Source organism: Saccopteryx leptura, chromosome 2 (assembly GCF_036850995.1).
Source record: "Saccopteryx leptura isolate mSacLep1 chromosome 2, mSacLep1_pri_phased_curated, whole genome shotgun sequence".
In the NCBI taxonomy this organism is placed as follows: domain Eukaryota; kingdom Metazoa; phylum Chordata; class Mammalia; order Chiroptera; family Emballonuridae; genus Saccopteryx; species Saccopteryx leptura.
This window is the reverse complement of record NC_089504.1, coordinates 79,740,714-79,765,045: the sequence shown is the minus strand read 5'-3', so window position 1 is coordinate 79,765,045 and position 24,332 is coordinate 79,740,714. Positions and strand designations below refer to the sequence as shown.

General features: G+C 39.1%; 2 protein-coding genes across 8 annotated transcripts in view; one reads left to right on the top strand and one right to left on the bottom strand.

Moving 5' to 3' along the window:
- The first annotated feature begins 11,513 nt into the window (after positions 1 to 11,513).
- RPS6 (ribosomal protein S6) lies at positions 11,514 to 15,592 on the top strand. Its single transcript, XM_066368250.1, has 6 exons — positions 11,514 to 11,607; positions 12,120 to 12,251; positions 12,668 to 12,878; positions 13,064 to 13,210; positions 15,188 to 15,345; positions 15,455 to 15,592. Exons 1-6 carry the CDS (start codon positions 11,602 to 11,604, stop codon positions 15,548 to 15,550), a joined length of 750 nt encoding a protein of 249 aa, XP_066224347.1. The 5' UTR covers positions 11,514 to 11,601; the 3' UTR covers positions 15,551 to 15,592.
- Positions 15,593 to 15,843: 251 nt separating this feature from the next.
- The window catches only part of DENND4C (DENN domain containing 4C), a 141,830-nt gene continuing 133,341 nt past the window's right edge, over positions 15,844 to 24,332 (bottom strand). For 6 of the 7 annotated variants that reach the window (XM_066368235.1, XM_066368236.1, XM_066368234.1 and 3 more), the window contains 3 exons: positions 22,673 to 22,823; positions 21,008 to 21,072; positions 15,844 to 19,344 (listed from right to left, as the gene is read on the bottom strand). In XM_066368235.1, the coding sequence (XP_066224332.1) occupies positions 19,208 to 19,344; positions 21,008 to 21,072; positions 22,673 to 22,823 (353 nt within the window). In that variant the 3' untranslated portion in view covers positions 15,844 to 19,207. The remainder of the gene's footprint in view (positions 19,345 to 21,007; positions 21,073 to 22,672; positions 22,824 to 24,332) is intronic. The other variant, XM_066368239.1, reaches the window with a different exon arrangement.

Below are 24,332 nucleotides of genomic sequence, written 5' to 3'. Positions count from 1 at the left end.
CTTAAAGACAGGCACTGACTTCTTCTCTGTAGGTATGAAAGTCCTTCATGGCATCTTCCTCCAATATAAGGCTGTTTTGTCTACACTGAAAATCTGTTGTTTAGCGTAGCCATGTTCCTTGATGATCTTCGCTAGAACTTCTGGATAACATGCTACAACTTCTACGTCAGCACCTGCTGCTTCACCTTGCACTTTTATGGTATGGTGATGGCTTCTTCCTTAAACCTCAGGAACCAACCTCTGCTAGCTTCAAATTTATCTGCAGCTTCCTCACCTCTCTCAGCCTCCACAGAACTGAAGAAAATTGGGCCTTGCTCTGGTTTAAGCTGTTGCAGCTTGTTTGGTCTTCTATCTGGATCACTGAATCTTTCCTTATCAGCAATAAGACTGTCTCATTTTCTTTTTTTTTTTTCTTTTTTTTTTGTATTTTTCTGAAGCTAGAAACGGGACAGTCAGACTCCCGCATGCACCTGACCGGGATCCACCCAGCACGCCCACCAGGGGGCGATGCTCTGCCCCTGGGGGGGGGGGTCACTCTGCCACGACCAGAGCCACTCTAGCGCCTGGGGCAGAGGCCAAGGAGCCATCCCCAGCGCCCGGGCCATTCTTGCTCCAATGGAGCCTCGGCTGCGGGAGGGGAAGAGAGAGACAGAGAGGAAGGAGAGGGGGAGGGGTGGAGAAGTAGATGGGCACTTCTCCCGTGTGCCCTGGCCGGGAATCGAACCCGGGACCTCTGCACGCCAGGCCGACACTCCACCACTGAGCCAACCGGCCAGGGCCGACTGTCTCATTTTCTTATTGTTTGTATGTTCACTGAAGTAGGGCTTTTAATTTTCTGAAAAGCTTTTCCTTTGCAGTCACAGCTTGGCTAACTGGCACAAGAGGCCTAGCTGTCAGCCTATCTCAGCTTTGGACATCCCTTCCTCACTAAGTTTAATCATTTCTAGCTTTTGGATTAGACAGGCGCTCTTTCTTTCACTTGAACACTTAGAGATCACTGTAGGGTTATTAATTGGCCTAATTTTAATATTATTGTGTCTCAGGGAATAGGGAGGCTCAAGTAGAGAGAGAGAGATGGAGAAAGACTGGTTATAGAGCAATCAGGACACACACATTGATCAATTAACTTTGCCATCTTATGTGGGCACAGTTTGTGGCATCCCAAAATAATTACAATGGTAATATAAGAATCACTGATCACAGATCACCAGAACAAATATAATATGAAAAGTTTTGAAATATTATGATAGTTGTCAATATGTGACAGAGACACAAAGTGAAGAAATGCTGTTGGAAAAATGGCCCAATAAACTTGCTGGATGCTGAAGGTTTGTAGCAACAAACCAGTTGTAAAAACTAGATCTGTGAAGATCTATAAAATGAAGTATGGCTATATGTGGAAGGATGTATATACCATATTTCCCCATGTATAGATGCACACTTTTTCGAAAATTTTGGGGTCTAAAAACTGGATGCATCTTATACAGTGGTTGTCAAGTCATTTAAGAAGTGTGGCATTTCAAATGCCATAGATGGAACTGAGGACAAGGCAATATATGAAGACAGTGATTTGTCATCAGACACAGATGAGGACAGGCTAATTGATGGGAGTTTTGACAGTAATGAGGATTTGTATGAATTTTATGATGAATAAAACTTGAGTTCAATAACTTTATGTAATACTTTTTTTTCAAATTTCAGGCCCCAAAATTAAGGTGCATCTTATACATGGGAGCACCTTATACATGGGGAAATATGGTAGATTATATCAAAATACTACCCCATTTTATATTAGTGACTTGAGCACCTGTGGATTTTGGTATCTGAGGTGGGTTCTGGAACCAATCCCCCATGTATAGCAAGAGACAATTGTAAACAGAAACTAATTAATCTAACAATATATATCAAATTGAAATATAATCAGATAAAAAATAATTTTAAGACACTTTTAAGAATTATGATTACATTCCCATTGGGGGATATAGTCTCTAAGGACTGAAAGAACTGCAGAGAGATCTTAAATATTACTTATTATGTTTGCTAATTATAGTTCTATTAATCTTACAATCCTGAAATTATTTTGTATACATTGTAGGGTATAGAGCAAATAAATCCACTGATATCTTTGATAATCAGGGTTTTCACTATGAAACATGAAAATGTAAAAAAATATAAAAGGATCTTATGAAGTTAGATTTGAATTGGAATATCAATATGTACTAATTTAAAATATATATTTATACATATTAGCTTGTCCAATAAAATGGCCTAGTAGCAATGACACCCAGAAACAATGAGCACATCTAACACCCAGATCTTGGTTTCCAAATACCATGCCCTACTCAATGGAAATAGAGTTCCTGAGAAAACTACTTGATTCAGAATCTGTGGCAATCTAAGAACAAGTGAATCTAGGATATCTGTGACAATAAGAAATAAATGTCTCAAAGACTAATGTGTTTATGTCAAAAGGATAAAAAGGTAGTTTAAAGATATTTTTAATCTAAATCTGAGGAAACCATCAGATATATCCAGAATGTGGGTTATTCTCCAAGACAACTGACTTGGAATCTTTAAATTAATGTCATAAGAAGTAAAGAAAATAAAGGTAGTGGTGCTGGGAGAAATTGCTCTCAACTAATAGACTCTAAAGAGAGTAAATAATCATATTCAGTTGTGAACTTTAGTTCCTGGACAGTGTGAGGATGGGGAAGGGAAAGCTAAAGAAGATATTGGGGTGATTGGTAAAATTTATATATGGTACCTAAATAAAATTAAGTTTTAGGTGTGATTATGATATTGAGGGTATGGGGCAGAGTACCTTATTCTTAGGAGATGCACTCTGAAATATTCAGAGGTGACATATCATGGTATTTGAAATTTACTTTTATGTGGCTCAGAAAAAATGTGTGTGCATGTGTAATAAATGTGTCTGTAAAGTCATGGTGCACTTTTGACCGGTCACAGGAAAGCAACAAAAGACGATAGAAATGTGGAATCTGCACCAAATAAAAGGAAAACTCTCCCAGTTTCATACCTATTCAGTGCAGTTCAATGTGGGCTCACGCACAGATTTTTTAGGGCTCCTTAAGTAGCTATCCCAGATAGCCTCTACAGACTCGTCACTGACTGATGGCCTACCAGAACGGGGTTTCTCCACCAAACTGCTGGTTTCCTTCAACTGTTTATCCCACTGAGTAATGTTATTCCTATGTGGTGGCGCTTCATTATAAACACGCCGATATTCACGTTGCACTTTGGTCACGGATTCGAATTTAGCGAGCCACAGAACACACTGAACTTTCCTCTGTACCATCTTGACTGGCATGGCCATGGGCTGCTCCGCTGTATACAGTGTTACATCATCATCTGCGCATGTGCACAAGCTGCCACATCATCCTACAGAAACTGGGAGGGTTTTCCTTTTATTTGGTGCAGATTTCACATTTCTGTCGTCTTTTGTTGCTTTCCTGTGACCGGTCAAAAGTACTCCATGACTTTACGGACACACTGTAGATACAACTTTGTAACTAGTAGGAATTGCTGAGTCAGAAATGACACCTAGGTTTGTCTTGTCACAGGTGCCATCACTTAGATGGGAAACTCTGAAAGAAAAGCAGGCATATAGAGAGTGATGAGACCAAATAGAAAATGGAGCTGAAATCCTAACTATTACTTCCATTCTTCAAAAGTTTTCAGGTAATTCTAAAACTTACAACCAAGATTGCATACCTAGGATACCTGCTTTCAACACTGCTAGTTGACTTTTTACTGAAAGACCTAGCCAGAGCAATTAGTCAAGAAAAATGAATAGAAAGTACTCAAATTGGAAACAAAGAAGCAGAACTACCTCTATTCACAGATGGCATAATCACATATATGGAAAATCCCAAAGAACCCATAAGAATGCTATCAGAGCTAATAACTAAATTCAGGGAATTTAGGAAATAAGATGAACACAATAAAATATGTTGTGTTTCTATATAGCAGTCATGACAATATAAAAAGTAAATTAAGCCTGACCAGGCGGTGGCACAGTGGATAGAGCGTCGGACTGGGATGCAGAGGACCCGGGTTTGAGACCCTGAGGTTGCTAACTTTAGCGTGGGCTCATCTGGTTTGAGCAAAAGCTCACCAGCTTGGACCCAAGGTTGCTGGCTCGAGCAAGGGATTACTTGGTCGCTGTAGCCCCACCGTCAAGGCACATATGAGAAAGCAATCAATGAACAACTAAGGTGTCACAATGCGCAACGAAAAACTAATGATTGATGCTTCTCATCTCTCTGTTCCTGTCTATCCTTCTCACTGTCTCTGTAAAAAATAATAATAATAATAATAAAAAGTAAATTAAGAAAATAATCCAAAGAAAGCATTGACCTGGAATGCTGAGGTTGCTGGTTCAAAATCCTGGGCTTGCCCAGTCAAGGCACATATGGGAGTTGCTGCTTCCTGCTCCTCTCCCTTCTTGTTCTCTCTCTCTCTCTCTTTCTCCCTTCTCTAAAATAAATAAAGTCTTAAAAAAACCTTTTTTAATAATAATAATAAATTTCAAAAAAGGAAAGTAATCCAAAAATAAAATTAGTCAAGGAGCTTAAAGACTTGCACACTGAAAACCATAAAACATTGCTGAAACAAATTCAGACCTAAATACATAGAAAGATATCCTATGTTCATGAATTAGAAAACTTAATATTATATAGTTGTCAATGCTTCCCAAATTGATCTACAGATTAAATGTAATCCTTATCAAACTTCCAAGAGCACAATTTGCATAAATGGTCATAAAATTCATATAGAATTTCAAGGAATCTCAAAGAATTAAAACAATCTTGAAAAAGAACAAAGTTAAGGCTTCACACTTACTTTTAAACTTACTTCAAAGTTAAAAATCAAAACACTGTGGTATTGACATAAGGATAAATATAGACAAATGGAATAGAATTGACAGCAAGTAAACTCATACATGTATAGCCAATTTTCTAAAAGGGTGCCAAAATTTATTAATGAGGGAAAAAATAGCTTCTTCAGCAAGTGGTGGTGGGACAGCTGAGTATACACCTGCAAAAGAATGAAGTTAGACTCTTTAACTCACACCATATTAACAACTTAACTCAAAATGGGTCAACAACCATTTTTAAATTGAATTTATTGGGGTGACAGTAGTTAACATAATTATATACGTTTCAGGTGCCCAATTCTACAACACATCTCTATACACCATATTTTGTTTACCCCCCCCCCCCCCCAGATCAACAACCATTTTGAACTGAAACCATAAAATTCTTGGAAGAAAACATACGGGTAAATCATCACGACTTTGGATTTGGCAATAGATTTGTCTCAGATATGACACCAAAAGCATAATCAACTATAGAAAAAAAAATTGACCTCATCTAAGGTGATCAACTTTTTTTTTTTAATTTTATTTATTTATTTATTTATTTATTCATTTATTTATTTATTACAAAGACAGAGAGTGAGTCAGAGAGAGGGATAGACAGGGACAGAAAGAGATGAGAAGCATCAATCATTAGTTTTTCATTGTGCATTGCAACACCCTAGTTGTTCATTGATTGCTTTCTCATATGTGCCTTGACCGCGGGCCTTCAGCAGACCAAGTAACCCCTTGCTAGAGCCAGCGACCTTGGGTTCAAGCTGGTGGGCTTTTGCTCAAACCAGATGAGCCCACGCTCAAGCTGGTGACCTCGGGTCTCGAACCTGGGTCCTCTTCATCCCAGTCTAACGCTCTATCCACTGCGCCACTGCCTGGTCAGGTTAAGGTGATCAACTTTTTTACAATGAAAAGGAGAACAAAAATAAATGGAAAAAAACTATCATAAATAAAAGAAACATTTTATTCATTGCAACCATAATACACTATATGATAAATGCATAATAAAAACATTTGTAATATTTTATATTGTAATTATGCTTACATGATTATTAATTTTTAATAATTGTAAGAAAAAAGTACTCATTTGGTAAAACTAAATATTAAACAAAAAAACTAATTTGAAGTGATATTTGGGTGTATTTATCATTTTCTCATTTAAAAACGTCTGTTTTGTGCAACTATTTAATCAGAATGCATTATTAATAGATATGATTTGAGGTTAGATTTCCACTTTAAAACTCGAGTTTTGGGAAAATGTTTGTAAATAAAATTATACGTATTTGGAAATTGTTAAATAGATAATGAATTAATAAAATGTGAATAGTGCTTACCTGTCTATGATTGAATATTCACTGAGAAAGAAATAATTGTCAGTCTACAATGTCATATGTGCCATGTCGTGTTTCAGTAAGAAGTACACAAAACCATTTGCATGCTCGGTATATTGCGTGCTCTCTCAAGGTCTCCTATGCAGAGCGCATGCGTCTCATAATCGTGTCTCGCAGCACTGTACTGATCATTGACAAATTGTCATGTCAATTACAAATACGTCACATCACATGCAATGGATTGACTCTGCATTGATCGAATATGGACATTTACAGATTAGTCTTCCAGTATCAAAAAGGAAGACATGTAGGAGGACACTTTTCGAGGGAGGACGGATCTTACAAAAGGACTCTCCTCCCTAAAGGAGGATGATTGGTCACCTTACTGCATCAAAATTTAAAATGATTGTTTATCAAAGGCAATTACCAAGGAAGTAAAAACACCTACAGAATGGGAGAAAATATTTGCACCTCATTTATTTAATAAGGGTGAAGTATTTAGAATATATGATTTAAAGAACTCTTACAGCTCAACAAGACAAGCCAATTCAAAAATGGGCAAAGACACCTGGCCTGTGGTGGTGTAGTGTAAAAAATATCAACCTGGAATGCTGAGGTCACTGGTTTGAAACTCTGGGCTTGCCGATCAAGGCACATACAGGAAGCAACTACTACTGTAGTAACAGTTGATGCTTCCCACTTCTCCTCTCTCTCTCTCTCTCTCTCCTCTCTGTAAACATCAATAAATAATAATAATAATAATAATAATAATAATAATAAACACTTTTAAAATGGGCAAAGAACCCTTGTGCACTGTGGTGAGATTATAAAATGGTGCAACTACTATGGAAAAACAGTATGAAGGTTCCTCAAAAAAATTAAAAATAGCCCTGGCCGGTTGGCTCAGTGGTAGAGCGTCGGCCTGGCGTGTAGAAGTCCCGGATTCGATTCCTGGCCAGGGCACACAGGAGAAGCGCCCATCTGCTTCTCCACCCCTCCCCCTCTCCTTCCTCTCTGTCTCTCTCTTCCCCTCCCACAGCCGAGGCTCCATTGGAGCAAAGTTGGCCCGGGCGCTGGGGATGGCTCCTTGGCCTCTGCCCTAGGCGCTAGAGTGGCTCTGGTCGCGGCAGAGCGACGCCCCGGAGAAGCAGAGCATTGCCCCCTGGTGGGCAGAGCGTTGCCCCTGGTGGGCGTGCCGGGTGGATCCTGGTCGGGCGCATGCGGGAGTCTGTCTGACTGTCTCTCCCGGTTTCTAGCTTCAGAAAAATACAAAAAAAAAAAAATTAAAAATAGAACTACCATGTGATCCAGCACTCCTGCTTCTGGGTATACTGCCAAAAGAACTGAAAGTAGGGTCTTGAAGAGATATATGTACACCTATGTACACAGCAGCATTAGTCACAATAGCTGAGCGTTGGAAGCAACACAAAGTTCATCAATAGATGAATAAATAAAATGTGGTATATAGATACAATAATGAAATATTATTCAGCCTGGCAAAGGAAGGAAATCCTGTCAAACGCTACAACATGGATGAATCTTGAGGACATTATGTTAAGAGAAATAAGCCAATCAAAAAAAAGACAACTACTGTATGATTTCACTTACAGGCAGTATTTTTTATTTTATTTTTATTTTTTCCCCTCCCCACACTGCCAGTATTTATTTATTTATTTATTTATTTATTTATTTTAGCGTGTGCGCACACACGTGCTCGCAAGAGGGAGAGAGAGACAGAAAGACAGAAAGGGAGAGAGATGAGTAGCATCAGTTCTTCATTGCAGCACCTTAGTTGTTCATCGATTATTTTCTCATATGTTCCTTGACTGGGACTCCCCTTGGTTAAGCCAGAAACGTTGGGCTCAAGCCAGCAAATTTGGGATTCAAGCCAGCAACCATGTCTATGATCCCACGCTCAAGCTGGTGACCCCATGCTCAAGCTGGTGAGCCCACCCTCAAGCCAGTGACCTCGGGGTTTCACACCTCAGTCTTCTGCATCCCAGTTGGATGCTTTATCCACTGCACCACTGCCTGGTCAAGCTAGGTAGTATTTAAAGTAGTAAAATTCATAGAAAGAGAAAGCATGGTGGTTACTGGAGTCTGGGAGGTCAGGGAGAAGGAAGTTGTTGTTTAATGGGTATAGAGAGAGGTCTAGTTTTGCAAAATAAAAAAGTTCTGAAGATCTGTTTCACCACAGTGTGAATATGCTTAATACTACTGAATTGTATACTTAAAAATGGCTAAGATGGCAAATGTGTTTTTAACCATCACACAAAAAAAAGCATAAATAAAGAAACCTGGGTAATAGTCCTGAACTTTACTGTTTGCCTCACGTGAACTCACTACCACTACTTCAATAAAAATAAACAGAACTAAAAGAAATGTACAAAGGACTTGAATAGACATTTCTCCAAAGAAGACAAATGGTCAACAAGTACTTTAAAAGATGCTCAACATCATTAGGAAAATAAAAATCAAAACCAGTCAGGTACCACTTCACATTCACAAGGATGGCTATATTTTTTTTTTAAAAAAAGAAAGAATAAACTAACAACTGTTGGGTAGAATGTGGAGAAATTAAAAAAATTATTCATTGCTGGTGGAAATGTAACGTAGTTCAGCTACTGCGAAAATAGTTCCTCCAGGAGTTAAACACAGAATTATCAAATGACTCAGTGACTCCACTTCTAGGTATATACTTCAAAGAATTGAAAACAGGTACTCAGACATACCAGAACTATTCACAATAGCCAAAGGTTGGAAACAGCCCAAAAATCCATTATAGATAAATGGATTAAAAATTGTAATCCATATGTAGTGAATTTTATTGTCATAAAAAGAATGAAGTATTGATACATGCTACAACATGGATGAACTTCAAAAACATTGGAAGCCACACATAAAGATCACATATTGAATAACTCCATTTAAAAGAAATACTTGTATACAGAATAAGTAAATCATAAAGACAGAACACAGATTGTGGTTGCCAGTGGTTGATGAAAGACAGAAATGGGAAGCAACTGTTTAATGGTGCAGGGTTTCCTTTGGGGATGATGAAAATGTTTGGAACTATATAGAGGTGGTGATCACACACATTGTGAATATACTAAATGCATTCCACTGAATTGTTCAATTAAAAATTATTTTTATGCCTGACCAGGTGGTGGCGCAGTGGATAGAGCGTCGGACTGGGATGCAGAAGACCAAGGTTCGAAACCCCGAGGTCGCCAGCTTGAGCACGGGCTCATCTGGTTTGAGCAAAAAGCTCACCAGCTTGAGCCCTAGGTCGCTGGCTCAAGCAAGGGGTTACTCGGTCTGCTGAAGGCCCGCGGTCAAGGCACATATGAGAAAGCAATCAATGAATGACTAGGAAGTGGCAACGCGCAACGAAAAACTAATGATTGATGCTTCTCATCTCTCCGTTCCTCTCTGTCTGTTCCTGTCTATCCCTCTCTCTGTCTCTGTAAAGGAAAAAAAAAATTATTTTTATGTCAATTTTACCTCAACAAAAAATTATACCGAGATTTTAAGTGCGTCATTTCACCAGCACTTTATATATTTACATCAGATGAACAGGATTTAGAATTTTTCAACTTTTAATGTGAAGCAGGCCTAAATGCAAAACTTTGTGATAACACAGTGAAAAATGGGATACAATAATCTTGAAAAGTAAAAATTTTGTTAACTTGAAATGCAGGAGTTTTCCTGAAGAAAAACATGTAAGAGACAATAAATATTCCTTTATTTGGGTACACCTTCAATGTGGGCTTCAGAGTTAGATCACCTGGGTTCTCATTCCCCTTCTCCCAGGAATGTTCAGGAGTACTATCAAATGCACTGTACCTTTCTCATATCTTTCTATACTATAAAGAGCTGCACCATTACCGACTCAAGAATTATTGTAATCACTTATTCTCCCTCTGATGGCTGGCATTGTAACACACTATAATAAACTAATATTCACCAGAGCTAGGTTTATACTCTCTAAAAATACTTACTGAGCACTTATGTGCCATGCATTTTGCTGCCTCCTGGTATGCATACCATGGTAAAACTGAGACATGAATCCTTCCTTAACTTTTCATCTAGTAGACGAGTTAGACCATAACTCATTTACGTATCATGACTAAGTTCTATGAAGGAAATGAGAGGTATACTATTTGAGACAGCGTGGTCAGGAAAGGGTTCTCTTAGGGACATCTTATCTGAAAGATCTGCATGGTGTTAACCAATGGCAATAGGTGAGTTTGGGACTGTGGAGAGGTTGTAACGCCAGAATAGGAGTTTGAAAAGTTTTTGACTTCATTGAAAAATATATGGTGTATTCCCAGCAAATGAGTCATATAATTTTGCGGGCTTTAAAAAAAAAATCGCAGAGGCAAGACATAAAGCAAGGAGACGAAGAGGTACCGATGATGGCCTGGACTTTGGGTAATTGTGATTGGCTAGCGCGACAGGGTGACTGAAAATGGTTTTTTTTTTTTGTATTTTTCCGAAGCTGGAAACGGGGAGAGACAGAGACTCCCGCATGCGCCCGACAGGGATCCACCCGGCACGCCCACCAGGGGGCGATGCTCTGCCCCTCCGGGGCGTCGCTCTGTTGCGACCAGAGCCACTCCAGCGCCTGGGGCAGAGGCCAAGGAGCCATCCCCAGCGCCCAGGCCAACCCTGCTCCAATGGAGCCTCGCTGCGGGAGGGGAAGAGAGAGACAGAGAGGAAGGAGAGGGGGAGGGGTGGAGAAGCAGATGGGCGCTTCTCCTGTGTGCCCTGGCCGGGAATCGAACCCGGGACCCCTTGCACGCCAGGCCGACGCTCTACCACCGAGCCAACCGGCCAGGGCCGAAAATGTCATTTTGTGATAGAACAACGATTACAGAGCTGTTGGAGGACAAGCAGATGATCACGTATTTAAAAGAAAAACAATCAAGGCTGTCTGGTGTCTTGCTGTGAACCACCGGACTGGAGCAAGGCACATTCTCAAACCGTAAATCTTCCCACGGAGTCCGAGGTACAGAAGATCCAAAGAGAGCTGAACTGCGGTCCCGCCCTCCTTCTTTGGCAGCATCAGATGCAGACTGTCCGAGACAGAGCTAGGGCTCCGCACTAGCCAAGGGTAACCGGGAAAGGTGAGGCAGGGGTCTAACCATCAGAACTAAACTAGCAGCCAGGATAAAACTCGGGCACACGTGTGATTAGAACTCCCAAGTCAATTTCCCTACTGAGTATTAGTCCCACCCCGGAAGTGACTACTACAGTCACTTCCGCCATCCCAGTGTTTTGTCCGTCTCGCGAGAACTGGAAGTGACTATGTGATATAGGCTAAGCGGAAGTCGGGCCTCTTTTTCGTGGCGCCTCCAAGGCGGCTTGTGCTTCAGCATGAAGGTAGGAAGAGATGGCGGGTTTGGGATTAGGCTTGGTGAACGTCAATCGGTCCCCAGAACACGGCATTGCCTCGATCGCGGCTCTTCAAAAGCTTGGTTGTAGGTAGAGAAGGGTCTGGTGTAAGAGAAAGGTCACTTTTACGGGGCTGGAGCTCTCTGGGAGAGCGGATGGCGAGCGATTGCCGCTGGGGCTGCGTTTGCCCGGGAACATAATGGTGGCGACGTTCTTGGGCCTACCGGGACAGATACGGACCTGCCTTTGGTTGGGCTTCTTACTCCGTGAGGGTGAACGACTGCGGAAAACCGTTCGCCCTTGCAGCCATTCCTCAGGGCTTGGTAAAAGCTGTCCTGTTTTTTAGCGCGGTGCTTCTTGCGTTTTGTTGTGAATAAGGTCGGTATCAAGTCCTCTTGATTGTGTGGGAATGACGTGGGTTTTAGCAGTGAAATAAACCTTAGTGGGTGGTTCTCTGCTAATAATAAAGCTCTTCCCTCCTCCCTTCCCCAATCCTTTAGCTGAACATCTCTTTCCCAGCCACTGGCTGCCAGAAAGTCATCGAAGTGGACGATGAACGCAAACTTCGAACCTTTTATGAGAAGCGTATGGCCACAGAAGTTGCTGCTGATGCTCTGGGTGAAGAGTGGAAGGTAAGAGTGGGAAACGGAATTGAATTGTTGCATCTAGAGTATTTGAGAGCGGTAGTAACGCAGACCTTGGGTTATTTACTTCCAGACATCATCTTGGAAAGTTAGAGCTGTCACTTTACTTTTTAGAAGGGGTTTATAGAGCAAACGAGAAAACATAATGACGAAATTGCGCTGCAAGCTAATGGTCCCCAAGGGTGTATTTAAAAGTGCCAGGAAGGGCTGTTTCTGGTTTGTTGCCACCTCAGGTAAAACAGGTGAGCAGTAAGGCTTGATTGAAAGGAATTTGCTTATTGAACTTGGAAAATTGTAAATGGAGGCAAAACTGAATGACCAGGGAAGTTTATTAAGTTTCGAAAAGTACTTAATGGGCTGCACTTAGAATTGAGAACGTAACGTATCCTTGTGTTCTCCTGCAGGGTTACGTGGTGCGGATCAGCGGCGGGAATGACAAACAAGGTTTCCCCATGAAGCAGGGCGTCCTGACCCATGGCCGCGTCCGCCTGCTGCTGAGTAAGGGGCATTCCTGCTACAGGCCCCGGAGGACTGGGGAGCGGAAGCGCAAGTCTGTCCGGGGTTGCATTGTGGATGCCAATCTCAGTGTTCTCAACTTGGTCATTGTGAAGAAAGGTGAGGCTTGTGTTCTTGAATTCAGTTACTGTTGACATTATTTATAGCTGATTGTCCAAATGCTTTGCCATTTCGTTTGACCAGTGGGGTTTTGTTTTGTTTTGTTTTGTTACCAATGTGTAAACAGTTACTCAGGGTTCTTTCTAAGGAAGTTGAATTAAAACGTTTTTGTACACGTTTCATAGGGGAGAAAGATATTCCTGGTCTTACTGACACTACTGTGCCTCGTCGCCTGGGTCCCAAAAGAGCTAGCAGGATTCGCAAACTTTTCAATCTCTCCAAAGAAGATGACGTTCGCCAGTATGTTGTGAGAAAGCCCCTAAACAAAGAAGGTAAGGGAGTTTATGAAATTTAGGGCTTGCTTGATATCGATAATCTGTCAGTAGTGTTTTGAGTGCTCATTAGAAGATAAACTCTACCTATAATTTACCTGGAGTTTATAGGGAAATATTTGAGTCGAGATAATGCATTTCGTATTGAACCTTGTTACATCCAGTGCCTTTTATCTTTGTTTATCCTTTTTTTTTTCAATGCCCTCAATTTAGACTAGTATTTCTTTAAAATTTTGTTAGTCTTTGATATATAACTGTATCCAAAGATAACATGTACCAGACATTTAAGTTCAGTTTCTGGGTTAAGAGTTGAATGAATGATAGAAAATTATAGGGCTGTAATTGAATGTTCTCTCACGCCCTACATACTTTTGCTCTTTTCTATCAGAGGTTCTAATATTTTGTTTATAAAAGAAATACGTGCTTTCATTAGCAGAACTTGCTTTAACTTCTGATGCTCATTTTCTTCATCTGTGGGATGTGTACAGCAATAGTAAGAGTTGTGAGAACTAGAAGTTAAAAAAGTACTGTATTCAGGCCCCGGCCGGTTGGCTCAGCGGTAGAGCGTCGGCCTGGCGTGCGGGGGACCTGGGTTTGATTCCCGGCCAGGGCACATAGGAGAAGTGCCCATTTGCTTCTCCACCCCCACCCCCTCCTTCCTCTCTGTCTCTCTCTTCCCCTCCCGCAGCCAAGGCTCCATTGGAGCAAAGATGGCCTGGGCACTGGGGATGGCTCCTTGGCCTCTGCCCCAGGCGCTAGAGTGGCTCTGGTCCCACAGAGCGACGCCCCGGAGGGGCAGAGCATCGCCTCCTGGTGGGCAGAGCATCGCCCCCTGGTGGGCGTGCCGGGTGGATCCCGGTCGGGCGCATGTGGGAGTCTGACTGACTGTCTCTCCCCGTTTCCAGCTTCAGAAAAATACAAAAATGAAAAAAAAAAAAAAAGTACTGTATTCAGAACACTAAGGCCATGATAGTTTGGGATTTTGAAGTTTAATATTTTAAGAAAGTACATTGTTAAGCAACGTAACCCATCACTAGTGTGGTCTGTAGATGCAATGCTCTGTAACATTAATATTTCTGTAGTGAAGTGCATAAATATTTAAATGGGTTGCATGTCAGTTCAGGTTGGGTTTTTCCTGGCAAATCTGAAAAAAATTGGGTTTTGGTTTTCAGGTCAACCTATACCTGGCTGATAGTATTCATTGGCCACTCATTCTACATATTAGGATATCACCTATGTGCTGAGTACTATTTTAAAGGTTGAGGATACAGTCGAGACAAATGATTAGCCTCATGAAACTTAAACTTTTTGTAGGTGTAATTGGAGAGACTTGTACTCTAAAGCAGATCGGTATTCCATAGGATACTGAATTTAAATCAAAGGAAAAACAGTATTCTATGCAGAACATGTTGTACATTCCAATGTTAATGGTTCTCCGGATTGGCAGGAAAGTATAGATTCAAGCTAAATGGGACTTCAAAGTATGGTGGGATGATAATGCTTTCCTTAGTTTTCAGACTGCTAAAAGAATACTGTTGTGTCTTAAGGTACAAAAATACTTAATACCCTGATATGATAGTATAGTTGTGGAAGGGAAATTTGGACTCCATTAAGGAAAGGAGCCTTAATTTACATATGATTTTGAGCTTAATATCCAAACTAGGTATGGTTTAACTAAGCTATTTTATGAGGATTAAATGTACTAATTAGGAAAACACTGGCAGCTAGTAAATAAAGTTAGCTTGGTCACTTTTTGGAAGGACTTCAGTTTTCTTTAATTTGGACAATAGCGCATTTTGGATTTATGCTAACAGTGGTATTTTAAGTTACAGAATATTTTAATTTGGGAGAGGTCTCATACCAGTATGTTTTCAGAGATAATACTAAGTCAAGTTTGTAGCTGTAAAGTTTTTAAAGTGTAGATGTGTATTCTAACAAACGAGCATTGAGAGGTGATTAAGCTATTTGAATTTTTAGGTAAGAAACCTAGGACCAAAGCACCCAAAATCCAGCGTCTTGTTACTCCACGTGTCCTGCAACACAAACGTCGGCGTATTGCTCTGAAGAAACAGCGTACTAAGAAAAATAAAGAAGAGGCCGCAGAATATGCTAAACTTTTGGCTAAGAGAATGAAGGTCAGTCTAAGATGATTGGGTGAAGAAGGCAGAGGAGTCAGGCCTCACTTTTGGGTTTGCCTTTTTAATGAAGACAAGTTTTGAATGACTGCTTTTCTGTTTTGTTTAGGAGGCCAAAGAAAAACGCCAGGAACAGATTGCCAAGAGACGTAGGCTGTCCTCTCTGAGAGCTTCTACCTCTAAGTCTGAGTCCAGTCAAAAATGAGATTTTTCTAACAGTGAAAAATAAAGAACAACAAATATCAAACTCTTTTATTGACTTTTCATTGATAAAATTTAGATAAGTGAGAAACTCAGGTCAAAGAAGGGGGGATTGTCTATAGTAATCTAATTATAGATAAAAATGATATCCTTCAAATTTAGAGATGGGGCCCATACTATGATAACACAAAATAGTCTAGGATAGGGTTTCTCTTGTAACCTGTGGGTTGCCCAGGAGATGATCCTCAGCATATGGCATGAAACAATTTCAGGAAAATAAGTGACTAGAACTGTGTATTAAATTTTCATACACTTTATTTTGAGGAATACAGTTTTTCTTAAACACCTATGCACAATACATGAAAAGTGCCCTTGTGAGGATGATGGACAATTGTCATATGTAATAAAAAAGATAACTTGTTAATGGATACCATTTTGAAACAGTTTACAAAGCTTTTAAAACCAGTGCAAATTGACCACATTAACAAAGCTTTTCAGTTCCAGTGAATTGTTATCCATGCTTTATTCTATTTCACACTCTGAAAAGGAGTTGAATGTGCTTGTTTAAGCAGTTGGCATCAATGAGGGATGCAGAGAGAAAATAGTTCTTTTTCTAATGTGCCATGTCTAACCTCTGGTAATTAGTTACAGCTATCCTTTTACAGAGCAGGAGCATCTTTAAAAGGCACAATGGGCTTTAAGGGTGAAGGACGGGTTCCTCCTTATTTGGTGAAACACAGTTTAACCACAGGTGAGTAAAAATTTTCAAATAGTTTTTTTTATATATATAAATTTTTTTTTTTTAATTTATTTTTTACAGAGACAGTGAGTCAGACAAGAGGGATAGACAGGAACGGAGAGAGATGAGAAGCATCAATCATTAGTTTTTCATTGTGCGTTGCAACACCTTAGTTGTTCATTGATTGGTTTCTCATATGTGCCTTGACCACAGGCCTTCAGCAGACCCAGTAACCCCTTGTTGGACCCAGCGACCTTGGGTTCAAGCTGGTGGGCTTTGGCTCAAACTAGTTGAGCCCATGCTCAATCTGGCAACCTCAGGGTCTCGAACCTGGGTCCTCTGCATCCCAGTCCGACACTATCCACTGTGCCATTGCCTGGTCAGGCTTCAAATAGTTTTAACATAGATTAAGTTCCCATGTGAGGCCAGTAATGCCAATCCTTTGACCATAATGTGAGAATCAAGATTCTTACACAACAGTAGGAGATCCCAATTGCTTTTAATATATGCTATTAGTTAAATGACATGAAGTCTTAATTGGCAACTGACAATGTAAACCAAAGTTGATCTTTAAAAGCAAAAGGGGAAATGTAGTATTTTTAAAGATAACCAAAACAAAAAGGCAAGTCTGTTGTATAGCCCAGAATTCTGTATTAATCAGTATATACGTTGTGCCTAATACACAAAATTGCTTTCTGATTTTGACAGCATTCCCTAAAGTACACAGATGTGGCTTGCCTGGACTATTCTGGCTCATGAATTCTGGCAGATTTAAGATTGAGAACTTGTAAAAGGATGTTAGAAAATATTTCAACAGTTACTAAAATTACAAAAATGTTCTTCAATATATTACTATTACGTACCAAAGTTAATGGGAGACTTATGCTTGACTTACCTAAAGTTAAATTAGACTATCAAGTCCAAAAACAATTTTTGACTAAAAGTTTTAGACTAAACTAATTTGAAAGACTGCTTTAAAAAATTACCAAGATATGTTTCATACAGTGCTGTAAGTCATTCTAGACAGTTCTATGTTCTGTAGGTAGTGATTCAAATGAGTTAAGATCTGAATTTTTGCTGTAAGTTACTAGTGGTACCCTTTCTGTGGTAGGTGCTAAAGAAGGCCTTTAAGCAATTTGAACACAGGTTAGCCTCTTTCTAAATGACTGCAGCAGGCTCAGGTTTCCAGTATATAAATGGCTGTTACTTAGAATGTTACAAAAAGTTATCAGAAAATTTATAATTAGATACAATAGTCAAACATTCTTAAATGTGTAAGGAGTTCTTCAATACAGATTAATCGTTTTTAGTGGGATATAATTTTAAGGCTCAAGAAAAATAGAAAAACAGACTTTGAATTCTAAAGCTCACAAAGGTTCAAACTATACATTTCTGAAGGATTAAAAATGTAACAGACAAGCACAGCAAATAATTTTTCCTTTCATTCAACCTCAATCTTCATATGTGAAGGTTCTACAACTTTTGTTGGGGCCAAAAAGTGTTAACTATGAAAACTAGTACCATGTCTTAAGTTGCAAAAATATATACTCTGAGGTGCAAAAAATCTACTTTTACAGTAATGAGAATTTTAAATAATTTCTGACAAGTTCTTTCACTTAGTACTTTCACAAAAAATTGGAACTAGAATTCTGCATAAGTCATATTTACCCTGAAATGTTGAAAGACTGCTACAGTAACTCAAAGATAACACCAGGTAGAAGAGAAATCTGTGCTGTTAACTACTGGTAGATAATTGTGGTTTTTTTGTATCCATTGATTTAGTCATGTATAATTACTATAAAAGTGCACACACAACCACTGGCTTTTTAAACCATGCAGAGAGTTAAGGCAATTTGACTGTTCCTAAGGGGTGTTTTTAACAAAAGACAATTGTCAGGTATGTGAGGCCATGATTTCCTTAAACCTACTGGCAACAAGCTCAATAGCTTTAAAGGATTAAGACTTAATTGATTCATCCTAAAAAACACTATTTACAAATGCACAAATAAGCGTAAAAATCTATATATTATACAAGAGTAAAACTGCAGTGCAAGTTTATCCCACAGGTTTTTAAAAGTGACAAACAGCAACCATTTACTGTGCCTGAACAATTTCAGGCCCAAAGAATATATACAAGCATTTTAAGCATGTTTCAATTTTTTGAAGTAGGAAGCCAATTTAATTTCATTTAAACTGACTGGCTCATTCCAATTTTAAAGCTGTTGCATAAAGCTGTTGCACATGGTATTGGGAAGAAGACGAAAATAACTGGATATTCATATACAATCTATTAAGATACAAAACATGAAGGGTGAAGATATATATTAAATTTAAAGTCAGAGGCAAGGCAGTTGTCATCAGACTTTCAGGTTACTTTGAGATTAATGACTACAGATGAATTTAGTAGTAGTCATTTAATAGACCCCTTTCAGAAAACTTCAACACGCAATCTAGGAATTTTAATAAATATCATATGGCTGTATATACACACCTACACAGCCACACATATATACACATAAGGAGTTGCTCTTCTAGCAGATTATTTCATTTGTATTGGGGCTAGGCAAGTTTATATTAATTTGCCACTCCCCAAACCCAATAGCTTTAAATATAAAATTGCCAAGGATGAATATGGTTTCTCATTATCAAACTACAAATATTGAGAAATCATGTTTTCAGCAAAGGCATATAAACCATTCATTCAGAAGTTCAAATTTTCAACATCAATATACCCTGGGGCATTTTAATGGCAATTTTTCATTGTGAGATAATTCACTGTAAATTACATTTCATTATAGATACATTGTCCCAAGAGTACTTCATTTCAGTTTTCACCAATTCTTAGCATTTGGAACAAACCTTGAATATTTCCAGACAATCTATTCCCCCAGCTTTGTGTGTTAGAAATCTAGTGAACCTCGTTTAAATGAGAGGTGCTCCAAAACACTTCCTGCACCATTCCACACTGACACTTGGTGGAACATCAATTTTCTGCAACTTCTCAAGAATTTCTGAAGACAGACTATTGTATGCAAGTCCATATTCATTATCAAAAGCCTCTGAAAGACATTTTCAAAAATGAAGTTGGAATTTGTTAAAGGAAACAAAAGTCATACATTTTAAAATGGTAGTCAAATCATATATATGTGTGTATGTGTGTATATATATATATACACACACATAAAATGTTTATTGTATTGATTTGAGAGAGAGCGAGAAAGGAATGTAGAGGGGGAGAAAGACGGGAGCATGGATCAGCCCCTCTATGTACCCTGATCAGGGATCAAATCAGCAATGTCTGTGCTTCAGATGATGCTCTAACCCAGTGGTCCCCAACCTTTTTTGGGCCACGGACCGGTTTAATGTCAGAAAATATTTTCATGGACCGGCCTTTAGGGTGGGACGGATAAATGTATCACGTGACCGAGACAAGCGTCAAGAGTGAGTCTTAGACGGATGTAACAGAGGGAATCTGGTCATTTTTTTTTTTTTTTCATTTTTCTGAAGCTGGAAACAGGGAGAGACAGTCAGACAGACTCCCGCATGCGCCTGACCGGGATCCACCCGGCACGCTCACCAGGGGCGGTGCTCTGCCCCCCAGGGGGCGATGCTCTGCCCATCCTGGGCGTCGCCATATTGCGACCAGAGCCACTCTAGCGCCTGAGGCAGAGGCCACAGAGCCATGCCCAGCGCCCGGGCCATCTTTGCTCCAATGGAGCCTTGGCTGCGGGAGGGGAAGAGAGAGACAGAGAGGAAAGCGCGGCGGAGGGGTGGAGAAGCAAATGGGCGCTTCTCCTATGTGCCCTGGCCGGAAATCGAACCCGGGTCCTCCGCACGCTAGGCCGACGCTCTACCGCTGAGCCAACCGGCCAGGGCCTGGTCATTTTTAAAAAATAAAACATTGTTCAGACTTAAATACAAATAAAACGGAAATAATGTAAGTTATTTATTCTTTCTCTGCAGACCAGTACCAAATGGCCCACGGACCCGAACCAGTCTGTGGCCCGGGGGTTGGGGACCACTGCTCTAACCACTGAACATCTGGCCAGGGCAAATCATACTTTACACACACACAGACACACACAGAATCCTTGGGTTACAACAGTCTTCACCTATGACGTTTCAAGTGCTCACTCCCATATAAACTAAAAAAATTGAGACATGAGCGTTTTGGCTTATGCTGTTAGTGTTGTACTTACGGACTACGTGGGTGAACTGAACTACTTTGGTTGCCCACGGCAGATGGATACGTAGTAACGGCATTTATGAGTGAGGGAGTTGGCGTCACTCATTTTTTCTGTTACTACAGAATAGTACAATATATTTATGTCCTTTTCCTTTTTCTGTGGCTTAGTTGTATTTTTATGTTCTAGATTATGATTTTACAACTGTGTTAGGATAGGTAAGTGACTTAGGCCAGGGTGTTTTTCAACTTACACCAAAATTCAGGTTACATCCCTGTTGTAGGAACGGAACTGTGTTATAACCTGAGGACCGTGTGTGTGTGTGTGTGTGTGTGTGTGTGTGTGTGTGTGTGTGTGTGTGTGTGTGTGTGTGTAAACTGCACATTCAAAAGTAGAAATCTTTCTAAGAGCAAGTAGAGTATTTATTCATATAAGTTGCAAGTTTTAAAATTACTTGAGAAAATAAAATGACATTAGAAAATCAAAGATAGGAAAATAGAAAATAATCCCTAATAATTAAAATAATTAACCAACTTACCAATATCAATATTCTCTCTTCCAAGAGACACTAATGATAAGAAGAGGATCTCTCTGTATAAACTCCTATAAAACAAATATTTTTTAAGTTAGTGAACAAACAGTATAAAAACATACGAAAGTGTTTTTAAATTGTTAAAAAAACAACAACATTGAGTTCTGTGGTCTACTTAACAGTAATGCACTGTGACAATGTCCTGGTTTTGATATGAAGCTGGGTGAAGGGTACACAGAACTACACTATTTTTGCAACTACTTCCTGTGAATATAGATTTCAAATTAAAACTGTAATGGGTCTAAAACTTCACGCCAAACCAATTAAAAATGGTTTAACTTTCTTATAATTTTTAACAATATAACTTCTAATTTCTAATTATAACTTGCAAAAGCAGAGTCTTCTCTCATCTTTTTTGCCACTTGACAAAGTAACAGATTAATTTCTAAGTTAGGAGTCTAAAACCCTTGGATATAAACAGTGTGAAAGGTAGTATGGGTCTCTTGACTACCAAATCAAACAATAAAAGATAAATCACCTTTATTTGGTTTGTGAACATAAAAATGTAAAAAAAAAACTTTTTAAATTAATATTTTTAACTTATTGTGTTAACATGAATTCAAGCGTCCCACTCAATACCCCTCAACCCCCAACAACGTGTCCCCATTACATCTCCTTTGCCCATCCTTACCTGCCCTCTGGGATTTGCTGTCCTGTTACCTATATCTCTGTGTTATGTATATATAATTTGGCTAATCCCTTCACCTTTTCTTATCCCTTCCACTCATCTGCCTTCCCTCTGACAGCTGTTCCTCTGCTCCTTGTACCCCCGCCTCTGCCTCTATTCCGTTCCTCAGTTCATCACAAATGAACTTTAAAACTGAGCTTCATAGCTCAGTTGTTAAAAATAAACAACTTAAATAAACTGGTTTCTAAGTATTTACATAGAACAAAAGAATTACAGAGTAATGCTGTTCTGATGATGCTCCACATAGCTTTTCTTAGAAGCTTTAGAAGCCATTAACAGGTCATTTCTAATATTCCTTCCCTACTCCTATACTACGGATGCTTGAAACTAGGTGCTCTTTAGACTGTGAGGGAAGTCTCATGTACCTCAACAAGAGGACCCACCTCAGTTTTCATTATCAATTCTTGCACTAAGCTTTTCTGAAGCTTCCACTGCAAAACCCACATATATTGACAATGGGATAAGTACTGACCCAAGCACTGTCGCAGACAACAGCAGGAAGATCAGGAGAACTCCACAGCCTCTGTAATTCACTGCTTCCATCACTTTCCTAAATTGTTTCTACTCCTAAACTAATTTTTTTTACATCCCACAAGTAAAGAAAGATGTGAGGCTATGACAGAACCTGCACAAGTAGGATGTATGTATAACATCACTGTTACCAAGTTCACAGAGGTTTTCCAGTAAATTACAGTACTGTTTCCTGAAGATTCAATACACTTTAGACATGAATTACCTCCTAAAATTTAATCTACCCCCCTCGACATTTTTATTTGTGCTCAAGTATGAATGAATATATACATTTTTGGTAGCACTTTTTAAAACAGATATTCTCTGAATATGTGTTTCTTTTACAACTAGAGATATTTTAAAATAATTTTTAAAAACATGACATTTTAAATAGCAAATACTGAATTATTTACCTTTGTCTTTTCTTGTCTGGCTTCATTTGCTGTGAAAGCAGGTTGATGGGTTTAAGAACATCATTACGTTGAATACTCTGCTTGATGGTTTCTACTAAACTGCTTGTTGCTTGCTGTTCCTCTGACAGGAGAGACAGTTTCTTTTCAGAATCTAATAATAAAAACAGTAATTAAGAATATACTTAATTATTAAAAAAGACTACTCTAATTATTAAAGAAGACTTTTTCCAGAGTTGCAGCATTTTCTAGTTTCTATTCAACATCGCCTCTCCCGTATTAGTCAAGTTATGTGGCAACGTGACTGGCTAAAAATATTTTTCCTGCTCTCTTCAGGTAGGAGAGACCAACTTATCCCTTTGCCCTTTCCCTGAACGTAGTGCTTCCTGATGTGGGGGGTGGGAGGCTCACACTGAGCCAGTGACCCCTTGCTCAAGCCAGCAACCTTGGGATCATGTCAATGATCCTGCGCTCAAGCTGGTGACCCTGTGTTCAAGTTGGCGACCGTGTTCTGTTAATTTCTATTAAATATAGCAAAATATAATCCTAATTGATATAAAGCTAATTCTAGAATTATTAAGAACAAACACATAGGTTTCACAGATTACAAAAATGCTTCAGTGATATACTGGAATTGAATCATATTAACTTGAAAAATATACAAAATGCTTGTCCCAGAAAAAGTGAAAACTTTAGTACTGCAAGTAATCCCAGCATCCACACAATTTTAGTTACAACCACATTAGTTAAGATGGGGATAATGCATCCAATAACTCCTCAATCCAGCCTCATTCTAAGTGCCTCTCATAAAGTAAGCTGTTGTATTTTTCATAAAAAACAGCCCCTTAATAAAGGCAACTAGGAGTACTTCATTTGTGTTCAATACAATAGCAAAATTCTGTTATAATACAAGAGAGAAGAGTAGCTGCCACAGGTTTTGAACCCAGCACTTCTAGCTGCTAAATGATTACCTTGGAAAATGGTTGATTGTTATACTATGTTGCGATTTTAAAAGCCTAACCCAAATATATAACTTCACTGTTTCTCTTTAATTCAATTTTTAAAATAACACTTTTACTGAGATATAATTCCCAAACCATTCAATTTGCCTATTTAAACTTCACAAAACAGTGGTTTTAATATAAGCTCGGAGTTGAGCAACCATCAACTTTAAAACATTTTTGTTACCACCAAAAGAAACCTCCTATTAATACTCACTTCTCTATATTCCCAACTCCTCAGCTCTAGGTAAACTATGATTTGCAAATATTGTCTCTGTTTTGTTCTCTGAGTTGACATTTCACTTTTTTGATGGTTTATTTTTCAGCATAGAAGTTTTTGATTTTCATGAAGCACAATTTATTTTTTCTTTTGTTATGCTTTTGATAGTGGTGTATCTAGGACGCTGCCCTAAACAAGGCCATAAAGATTTTAGTCCTATGTTCTCTTTTGAAGAGTGCTACAGGTTTAGCTCTTATATTTAGGTCTATAATCTATTTTGAGTTCATTTTTATGGATGATTTAAGGAAGCAATTCAACTTTTTTTTTTTTTTTTTTTTTTTTTTTTTTTGCTGCATGTTGCTCCAGTTGTCCCAACAGCATTTGTCCCAGTTTTGTGGTCTTAAACTTTTCTTGACTGTTATGTAAGGGTTTATTTCTGGAA